Source organism: Amia ocellicauda, chromosome 3, assembly GCF_036373705.1.
Source record: "Amia ocellicauda isolate fAmiCal2 chromosome 3, fAmiCal2.hap1, whole genome shotgun sequence".
NCBI lineage: Eukaryota > Metazoa > Chordata > Actinopteri > Amiiformes > Amiidae > Amia > Amia ocellicauda.
Window position 1 is genome coordinate 43,639,647 of NC_089852.1, and position 11,138 is coordinate 43,650,784.

The following is an 11,138-nucleotide window of genomic DNA, read 5'->3' on the forward strand; positions in this document are numbered from 1 at the left end:
AACGTATTGTCGATAAAAAAATAAATGTGTAATGCTTACTGGAAATTTAAATATGAAACACGTAACTGAACCTCAAGCTTTCTTGCTCTTTAATGACGAATGTCCTTAAATCAAAACTTTACACCCCCTGGAGGTATTTTAGCTTGAGCAGTGAGAAACAAATGCCACACACCGGGTTGTTTTGTACAGGTTTATTTATTTACATATTAAGCAGCTTTAATTATACGTATATAAAAAAAAAATCTAAATGTTTCTGTCAGAACATTCAGTACATTGACTTCATACAGAGTGCAGTTTAGGCATATTGAATCATGTGGTCTCTGAGAACAATGATGGTCTGTCACTTTAGGAGCTCGTTACATTGACTCCTGCTAGAAACCGTGCTGTTGCACTCTGCAATTTCAGAGTCAAGGCCTAGGCAGAAAAACGATAGATTTTATGTCTGTTTTTTTGTCAGTAGGCTCTCATCTAGTAATCTAGTAATTGCATAACCCCTCCTAGTCCTAGTAAAGGTGTAATGCAGGGCTGCACAACTCCATCCTCAGGGGCCCTGGACCCTCTAGTGGGCATTCTGCTTCAGCCGTTAATGAACTGAACTATTTGATCAATTTGACCAACTGAACCCTGATCTTGAATCTAAAGCTGTTGATCATTTAAGGAGAGGTATTAAACCTGCAGAGTTATGCCCCCCTGCAATACTGTATTAATATTGTATTAATAAATTACTTCAAGATAAAATGAAGAGGTGCATGAGATGTGAACTGGTGAGAGTTTTATTCCCAACAGCTTGTGCATTAGAGTGGGAACTGGCTTTCCATTTTTAATAAATAATTAAAATCACAATTACACATCCTTACAGAATTAATTACATACCCGCCTCTTAGTAGCTCTTGTCTAATGTGACCTAAACTATATTCCCAACAGGGGTTTTTGCACTGACACAGATTGGTTAATTTCCTGGTTGTTCATGATTGGCTTACACACGATTGCTCTGTGTATTCCCAGGGGGATTAAAGATCGTTTTTTAGACCTTTGGAAACATGATGTTAATCTGTGCGTGAAATTAATGTTACTGAGAATCACGAGATACAGTTTTTAGATGTCATACTTGAAAATAATGTAAGAATAAGTTATTTTGTTATGAATTTGCATTTTACTTATTCTCAACTTTAACTGAATTGTTGACAAGTTCATGAAAATCCATGAACAATTCTTAACTCATGGGTGGAATCAATGTAAGTGAAAATATATTGCCTTTCAACAATGTTTGTCTGAGCAACCAATAGAGGATTACTATTTAATAAATTATTGTATATCAATTACATTATTACACTTGGTCTTTTATCATGGTTCATGAAATAATAATAATAATAATAATAATAATAATAATAATTACATTTATATGCAGCATGAAGTGCTTCAAGTCAGAAGTGTATACATGTGAGTATTTTAAAAGACATTTCTTTACTAGTACTCCTGAACCTACGAATCTCTTTCAACGTCCCATATAATCCACGTTCTTCTCTACAGCACACTTATCTGGAGGGCTAGGAGACTTCATCCAGAGACTGCCGGTGTGGAGAGGAGAGCGGATGCCAGGGTGCCCCCCTCCCCCCCCCCAAGTGCGTACAGTACTGCGTCACGAGGAACAGAGAGGGTGAGCGGCGCGCGCCCCCCCGGCTACTTCTCGTCCTCGTCCCCCTCGCTCATGCTGCTGATGGAGGCCGAGGCGGCTTTGGGGGAGGACGGGGGGGAAGTTTTGTTGAAGGGCCAGCGGTAGGTGGGCGAGGGGGAGCGTGAGGGCGACAGCTCCCGGGTGGGGCTGCCCGTGGGGGACTGGCGTGGGGAGAGGGCCTGTAGCATGCGCCCGCTCCTCTCCTGGAACATCTGCTTCTGTGGGAGGGAAAGGGGTGGACGGTGAGCTCCCCTGTGGGCCAACGCAGGCCTCCGCCCAAACGGCCCGAAGCACATAAATGTCAGAGCACACTGAGACGAGACACGTCAATACAGCTGTGATATTTAAAGTCCAATAGTTCAATAGCATTCCTTAGGGCTTTATAATACCTACTGGGGTGTCTGAGAGAAGCAACTTTGCACGGCATGCTCATCGAAAGGCAGAATGACATTAATTACTTCAACAAACACATCGTTTTGGATTTTTCTGTCAGGCTTTCCCAAGATGGGCCAAGGAAACATTAAATGGGTCTCCAGGACCTTCAGGGAAAACATTTCCTTTTAATCAAATTCTTTTGGCACCAAGGTATCTCGAGTATAAATCTGTGCAGAGGCCCCGCAGTGACACAACTGAAAAGATTCTTCATACAAATTAAATTGGTTTTCCAGTGGAGCGCGTTTAATAACAAGAAAAAAGAACTGTTCATGGGGAGATGCGTTTCCGATAACAGAAGCCAAAAAAAGACGACTGAAAGGTTGCTAGACAAAATTCTGCTCTGTATTTGAGAACACGCACAGCGGAGAGCACCAAGTTAATCTAAATTTGTCATCTCATTTTAATCTGTTACCTCTTTTATTACAAATTATTATATGAAATATTGTAAATATTAATACATGCACAAGTAATAGTTTACATTAATATTACCTGGTAAAGCCACCTTAAAATAGATTTTGTAATATTAATTGGGTTAATTTTTATATCTGCACATTCTGCACAAACTGCAAATTCATTTGAGGTTTCATCAAGGAAAACCGAGAGATGATTGCCTCACTAGGAGAAGTGCTGGAGTCAGTATGTGATACTTACCCAAGCGCCATCGGGGCCGAAAAGCTCCAGAAAGTTACCAATAAACTCTCTGGATTTTTCCTCCCACTTCTGAATGAGATCATGGCTTTTCTCCTCGACTTTATACACAAAGTGCTTAGATTTTTCCTCCACGTTCTTGACTTTTTCTTTCATTTTGTCCACCTGATTCTGCAGGCGATACTTCTTTTCCTAGCACACACAAAAGAGGACTGGTTCAGTGCCTTCTGTGGCTTTTTTTTTTAACTTAATTTCAAGGGGGTTATTTATTTCCCTTATTATTCGTTCTTTCTTAGCAGATGTCCTTACCCAGAGTGGTGTACAGTTGTCACAAGAACCATTTCAAGACATTACAGAGTGCAGTAAATGTCCTGTATGTGATCCTATTGCAGCAGGCCTGCAGTACTCACGTTAATGAAGCTTACGTTCAGCTCCTTGGCTGTGTAGCCTCTCTGGAGGTTGCGCCGGGCGTATACATCGTAATCCCGCACGATTCTGGTAATGATATCCGAAGTGGAGATGCCTTCGGTTCTCTGCGTTGGAACAAACATGCCTGGATCAGGACGAAAGGAGGACAGCGGATCAACGCAGAGACAAGGAATAGTAAATGCCTGCCCCATTCTGCTACTGAGAACGGCTTAAGATAAGACCCTGAAGTATTTCTGAGGCTGAATCTGGGTTGATTGAAAAACACATTTCACAATGCTAGGAGTCTTCTGTAAACCTCCTTTAGGGTTTCACTTCCTCACCTGCTTCCTTAATGTGCTTGTAGACGTCTTCTGAGCCCGCAGAAGAGTAAGGAATATCGTCATGAGCAACAAAGTCAATCTGCAGAACAAAGACGGGGCTTAGAGTTACAGCCTCGTCTGTCTGGTAAGGATGGCAGGTAAGAGGGCATTTCTCTGCGGCGTCTCATGCAGCTCTGACTGAATCCGGTCTAATCCCGGACAAAAGGCTATCTACTTCAATTGCAGGTAATTGTTTTGTTACAGACCAGACCTGGATTTAATCACCACTGCAAAGGAAAATCCCAGACCTCTCTGTTTAACTGTGTAACTCGTTGGAAAGAAATGAATTGAGTTCAATTCCTTAATTAAAAGAGTGCTGTTGCAGGCCAAGTGCTAATGGATGTGTCCCTATTACTGTACATGATATAGCTGCAGCTGAGTCGGCTAATGGCAAGCCAGAAAAAACTAAATATCCACTTAAATTAGTAAATGTTGCTTGATCTGGGCATTCATTAAAATGCTTCACTGTTCACCTTATAATCTTGCATACACACATATATATTGTTTATTATTATTGAATCTAATTCAAAGTGAATGTCTACCCCCATGCCTGCCCACAGGACTGACCTTGTGCTTCTCCAGGAACTCCGGAGTGAGAGTCCAGGGAGCGTCTCGGACGACCTCGTCCACATAGCGGCAGTGCCTCAGGGCCTCGTAGCGCTCATCCTCCGTCATCACCGTGAAGCCCTTGTACTTGTGGGTCAACTCATCACTGCACACTGACAACACAGGCCTGATGTTAGTCCTCGGCCAGGACAGCCCTCCAGCCAAGCTGACACACTGCAAGCCTATCCTGAGACCACAAGGCAGCAGGAACCCAGAATCTTGTTAGGGTAGCACCTTATAAAAGCTTACTGTAGTGCACCAAAGAAAAAAACAGTGTAAAGCATGGAGAGGTATAGTAAATCATGATACCAAGCGCAGAAAAAACCTTGGTAGAGCACAAGGACATACATGGCTAAGCCATGGAAAAACTGCCACAGTTCTACCAGACTTATATCCCTCCTTTCATAGACAGGACTCGGAGCTGCAGGTTGTTCTTAATGCTTCCCCAGCGTATTATGAGTTTAGTTTGATTTAAATAAGACTAGGGTTTCACACCAGAAAAGTCATACCTCCTACTATCAGGTATCCATTAGGAAACAGGTTCTTGGCCTGCATGAGAGCCCTAGCATGGCCTGAGTGGAACAGGTCAAAGATCCCATCAGCATACACTCTCACAGGCCGGTCCACTGCAAGACGAGAAATAAACACTCAGCAAACAGCTCGAAGAAACACACTTTCCCACCACTCTCAGCCTGGGGCAGCTGTCATGGTTTCATTATGTTTCTAAACATACTATTCTGTCCAAAACCATGATGCACCATATGACCAAGTTGTGGAAAAATAGTTAAACAAGAAAGAGAAAGATTTACCACAGCTGTGTGGTTTTTAAAATCTTCTTTGTTTGATTTTGGTATCTGTTCTGTATTTCATGTTTGACGAATGAAAATCAATGCTTTTTGGTAAATGTGTTCAGCTTCCAAGACCACAGGATTGTGTTTGAGAGGACATTTCTGCAGTAAGTATATTTCAGTTCAGCTGTTTACAATTAGCCAAGAGAAAATGTACTACTACTACTACTACTACTACTACTACTACTACTACTAATAATAATAATAATAATAATAAAAATAAAAATAGCAACAACAAGAAGCCTCCGCAGGGCTTCACAGTATAGATGAAGCAGGCCTAACCTGGAGTGCCGCGCCGAGCCTGAGATACAGTTAGTTTCTCATGAGGAGCCCTGCACTGACAGCTGGTTTCTCCTGCGAATGCAGCAGGTTCCCTCAGCGTCTGCAAGAGAAGAGAACAAGGAGAAATGCGTGTTTACCGCGGGCACAGTGAGATCCCTGCCTGCTGTCTCCACATTGTGCTACAGTGCGTTGTGTTTTCTCAGGAATCGCCACCTGCTGCTGCAGCACAACACAAGTGCAAGAAGAAAATAAAAAAAGGCCGGGCAGATTTCTCTCTCACATGACACAAGCTGAACAATAAGAAGCATAAGACACTTCAAAGTAGAATCCCTGTCTGCTACAGCTTTACATTTATGTGTGTACATTCTGAATTTGTAAAATATATTATGCATTTAATTGCACTGTATTATTGTATTTTGTATTGCTCTAATATTTTGTAAGTCACCCTGGACAAGGGTGTCTGCTAAGAAATAAATAATAATAATAATAATAATAATAATAATACATTTCCACCCATTTTGTCCTTGCAGAAATATGCTTAATTGCATGTTTAGCCATCACAGTTTATTTTCTTTTTGTTGTGGTAAACATCCATGTAGTAAATACTTTTTATTTAGACTACGGATTTACGATCCGCCTATTCTACGTCAATTAAATCATTCTATTGCAAATATATGTTGTTGTTTTTTTGAAGTTATTATTATCTCAACTATAAAATATAGACATAATACCATGAAGGTCGGTGTCCCATCTGACCCTTTTTGTTTTTTTATGTACTGTATCCTTCAGGGTAAGCACAGCTCAATCTATTTATGAAAGGTATCAAAAAGGAAAATCGATGATTTTAAATATGAATAAATGCTTCCATTTTTTGTTTTACCCCACGTATTTGTGGATTTAAAGTAAACCAGGCTTTACCTGCCTTCTCTGCCATCTTAATACATTAATCTCACTTTCATACCATGTAATACAAAAGGAAACTCTTATATTAATAGAAAATAAATGAGGAGGCCTTCACTATTCAAAAGGCATTGTGGAGTTGCCTTTCTATGAGGAAAACAGACCTGAGACACTGAGAATATCCCAGCGCAATACCATGATCTGTGCAAGGCCTGCTCATGTGGAAGTCCTTTTTTCTGGTATCAATAATTCAATTCATGCAGCCTTCTGGGCTCATAGCAACAAGATTTTTCTTTCCCCCGAGTGGATGACTAAAAAAAAAAAAGCCAATCATTTTGGTTTGAGTTTCCTTCAGTTTGACATTCACTGGAGGGAGTAGGCCTCTGGATAAAGATTCTGCTCAGGGTTTGTTCACTATGATGTTGTTGTTGTTTTTTTACAAGATCATTAAAATATCTGCTGCACAGAACTGTACAGCTATGGAAAAAGCAATGGAGAGACACAGGATGAGCCTACAGGATGAGAGCCAGTCTGGAAAGGAAAGGGTCATGTTTGTCAATAACAACCTGTTTAATCATAGCACTGGCCTAATAAAAGCCCCCATCAAATGGCTTCAGGTTCTCTTTAACAGCACCACTGCCATCTCCATTAGTTGTCACGAGTGCTTGTAAGAAGTATCACCAGAGCTGCTCAGGCAGGTACTGATCTGCAGTTTTGAAAATTGATGGGGATGGACACAAACAGATTTTGGATTGAGCTTGACAGCACAGTGAAACAAAACAGAAATGGAGGCCATGCAGACAGAGGTGAGGGCTGGTTTACAGTGGCACCAAAAACACGCTGTGTAACAAGCAGGTGGTCAGTGATCCAGTCCTGGGGGGACCACAGGGACAGCGGCAGATCCCTTATATGACAACAACAAGCAAACCCATAGAATCAGCCACCGAGTCAGCAGAGTGATTCTACATTTCAATTTCCACTGCAGGGTGTACAGACTACATGTTCACACACATTGGCAGCAGTCAGCCCAGGAGGCACAACCTTCCTACCCAACGCCAGCAGCATGGACGGATTTCCCATCATTACTGCTACTTAACAGACAGGCTGTGCTTATTAAATTGTGATGGGCAGAATCAGTAACAGCAGCAGGACGGACACGCACGCTGGATCTGCCACAGTGACCTTTGCGCGGCACTCCGGGAGCAGGCAGGCGCTCGGCCCCTGGCAATCAAAACACGCAGCGCTCCGCTATCGCATCCCACTAAGGGCGCATCTCTTCTGAGAGGCCGTTTGGCAAGACGTGGATGCACAGCCGCTGAGCAGCAGTTAACGGGCCGGTTCAGCGAGGCGCAGAGATGTCCTGCCACCAAGGGAAGCAGCCTGTCCCTGCCTTGGTGCCACTCTCTGGGCGCCGGGAACAAGGCGAGGCGGGCAGGGGCACAGACGCAGCCCGTCGTACGCTGCCTGCTCTCTCTCTCTCTCCTCCAAGACAAAGAAAGCAATTGAGAGATGGAGCCCACACCAAACACGACACACAAAGGATGCACTCACCGTCCGCGGCTGGGGGCATGTGTGCTCTATCTCCTCCATGGTCCAGGGGCTTTCGGGATACCTGTCTGTGACTCAGCATCAGCGTCGGGCAGCTGTCAAGCCTGCTTGCTCTCTATTGTGCCCCCACCCACTCCTGCCTGCCTGCCTGCCTCCCCCTCTACCTCCACCTCCCCCCCCAGGCGCCGGCCTTTCTTCGCCGGCAATTCGCTCACTCCGCGCGGTCCCCGGAGGAGGGGGGGGTGCGCGCGCAGGCCCACAGCGAACACCCAGCGCGCGCGCGGCCCCGGCCCGTCGCCATGGCGACCGCCCCGCGCTCATCTGCATGCGGCCCGCTGATTGGCCGAGACACCCATAGCGCCACCGGCGAGGCGCTCGGAGATGCTCGGAGGCGCTCGGAGATGCTCGGAGATGCAATTGCGCTGCGCTGGTGTGTCTGTTCATGTATTTATTTGCTACAGGGAGAGAGAAAAGCCGACTTTCGTTGCATTGTAGCGATTCAGTTTTTTCATATTTGATCAATGCTGCCACTGCTGGCTGTAGGGGAGTGTAAAATGCCTTTCACTTTTTTTCCCTGCTTGCATAACATACTAGTGTTTACACAGCCACCCTGGACCTGCCAGCTCCAGTAAAGCGTCTGACTCAGCCATGGACATGATTTTATAGATCAAAGGAAACTTTTATGTGTATGATTTATATCAGGATTTTAAAAGTTTTTTGAGAAGCGGATTTTTTTCACAAGCATTAAAATGTTATGTTTTTATTTTGTAAATGTAAAATACTTCACCCAATAATTTGTATTGTGATCTAAGCTGATATATTTGAACACAACAGAAACCAAGCCCAAATGTACTACTTTCCCACAAAAATATGGTGATTAAAAAAAAAAAAAACAGAAGCAAAAAACCTGAGTTTATACATATGTCTTACTTAACAGATTGAATCTTATGTATATTTTATTATATCTTCCATTAAGGTCATTCAGTAATTCACTGGGGGGTTAATAACAGCAGTAGGTGTTGCCCAGTCTATTTTATACTGGTCTACCTCTTGACAAAGATAACTGTTTCAATTTACTTACTGTTTTAACAAGACTATGAACCCTGCTTGCAAAGCTTGCAGTTGTTCAAATGCATCCAGAAAGATAATGGATTGCAACTGGTGTGTTGTCAGTATCCTTTGAACCTGGACTTTTGTGTGAATGGACAGAGATTTAACAGCTGATTCAGTACAGAGGTTTGCTTTCTGTTTTCTTAGTGTAATTTGTCATGTCTCCGCATGGTAGCACTGTTTCCATAATGCATTTGAAGACAGAATAACTACGAAACCATCTCCAAACTAATTTCCAACAAAAACTATTAATAATATACATTTTGACATTTTTACTGTATAATACATCTGATGCTTCCCATGCAGTTGGACTATATACAGGCAACACAGTACAGTGTGTTCTTTGTTTAGAGGAAGAAAAACAATGGTATAATTATTTGCACAAGCTTTACTGCTTTGGGGGCAGTATTGGTGACTTTTTTAAAGACAATGACTTGAATTCAGATTTTTGTTTAAATCAATTAATCATTTGACTGATTTCTAAATTGTTTAGCTGGCTGGCAGCCTGTTCTATTTAAGGATATATCCCCATAAAGATACTGAAAGAGACCCGGGAGTATCATTGGATAGACACTGTTATCTCAAAATAACAAAAACTGAATGTTAAAATTCACTTTGTGGAATATTCATTGCGGCAAAAACATGAGAAAGAAAAAGTCATTTTGTATTAAAAATGATGTTATACTGTGGCAATAGTCTGCTATTCCCTCTTTACTGTATGCAGATGACTAGTTAAAATATTATGTTTCACAATTATAATCTGCTGTACAAGCAAGAGCCTATCTTCTGCTTAAATTGCATTAGTGTCAATAACCATCTTTTGGTTTCTCTCTATGCAAGTACATACAAAACATATAGTTACATCAAATATTTGTTTGGGGCCTTTTTAATATATTCAAAGAAGTTATGAAAATGTCCAACAGAGCGCATGAGAAAACACAGAATACTTAAGCCTTTCATCTAGGTCAGCAATCTGAATATAGTCCTGTTACTGAAGACACACATTGGTATCATGTTACCAGTGCAATGTAGGCTCCACAACTGACAATGCAGAACTGACACATCATTCACTGCACTTTGGTGATTTATTTCTATTTTTCTTTTTGACACTTTAATAAGCCCACCCTCCTCCTCCTCCTCTCCCTCTGCAAGAATGCATTACCTTGCGTGGTTCCTTCGTGTAGTGCTGTGCCAGGCCATTCTTGCCTTCTCCTCTGCGTTTCCTGCCCACCATCCCTGATGCTGCAGTCAGCCGGCACTGCCTCTCTCGCAGTGGGAGCAGCGGAGTGTCAGGAGAGTGCTGCTCGCCTGTCAGAGCAGCCTGACTCTGCTGACAGCAGGAAAGTGTGCAAAGTTCATGCCAAGTTGGTCGTGGGCTCGTCCAAATATGACAAGAGTAGCGAAAGGTCACTGCTGTTTACCTAGGGGACGATAAGCGTTGTGATTCCTGCCGGTAGGACTGCAAGGGCTGATACCACCCCCACTCCCTCCCGCCGCTCTCTCACCCATTGATCCAGTGTGTGCAGAGTGTGTGTTGTGATTTGTCATGTGGCCTAGAATAGCGGCACATTCAAATAATTATGCTGCTCCTCACAGCAGTTTAAGTGCAATGATGTGGAGGCCCGGAAAACAGCATGCCTCAGTAAGCATTATCTAAAAACCAGCTGAAACAGACTGCTATTGTTCGGACAGAAGCACCCAGTGTGGCAGCCATGGCAACTGCTCTGTCCTGATAAATTGTCCCATTTAGCCATTACCAACTGCCTTGAAAAGCCTGTCCGATTTGCATTTTGCCAGTCTTCATTCATCCCAGCCCTTAAAGGTGCAGATCTGATTTGTGCACATTAGACCTTGTGTTATAAAGGAAAAAAATACAAAATAAAATAAACATGGCCTCCTCAACAATAACAAAAACATGTATACAGAATGTGTTTGCAGATTACATGAAATGAGCTGAGACTACACATTATTTTAAACAATACATAATAATGAGAGTAAGTATGTGTTGTTATGGGGAAAATGTTAGACTGCAGATGGGTAACACTTTATTTCCTGTTTTTAAAGACATCAAATACTATACACATATTGTATAGGAAGCATTCTTCCATTCTTAAATCAAGGACGTGCTCAGGCATCTGGAAACTCACTGTAAAAAGATGCAATCAAGATGCAGTCAAACGTGTCTTTCCTACATAAACTGCAAAGATAGATAAACTGCGACCCCATGTGCAAGTTACGTGACATAGTCTATCATTTAGAATCTGTCGCCGACATACACACCAGAGCATCCTTGTATAG

General features: G+C 42.6%; 1 protein-coding gene across 3 annotated transcripts; it reads right to left on the minus strand.

Annotated features, from left to right (window-relative positions):
* Window positions 1–176: 176 nt before the first annotated feature.
* pcyt1ba (phosphate cytidylyltransferase 1B, choline a) lies at window positions 177–10,320 on the minus strand. Of its 3 annotated transcripts, none has more exons than XM_066699651.1 (8): window positions 10,003–10,320; window positions 5,283–5,382; window positions 4,662–4,778; window positions 4,114–4,265; window positions 3,508–3,586; window positions 3,184–3,311; window positions 2,762–2,950; window positions 177–1,893 (listed from the first exon to the last, which is right to left on the minus strand). In XM_066699651.1, the coding sequence occupies exons 1-8, from the start codon at window positions 10,072–10,074 to the stop codon at window positions 1,681–1,683; spliced, it is 1,050 nt and encodes a 349-aa protein (XP_066555748.1). In that variant the 5' UTR covers window positions 10,075–10,320; the 3' UTR covers window positions 177–1,680. The 3 variants fall into 3 exon arrangements, with proteins under 3 accessions (XP_066555748.1, XP_066555747.1, XP_066555749.1); XM_066699650.1 differs by having other exon boundaries at window positions 3,169–3,311; window positions 10,003–10,318; XM_066699652.1 differs by lacking the exon at window positions 10,003–10,320 and adding an exon at window positions 7,734–7,873 and having other exon boundaries at window positions 3,169–3,311.
* Between the last annotated feature and the right edge of the window lie 818 nt (window positions 10,321–11,138).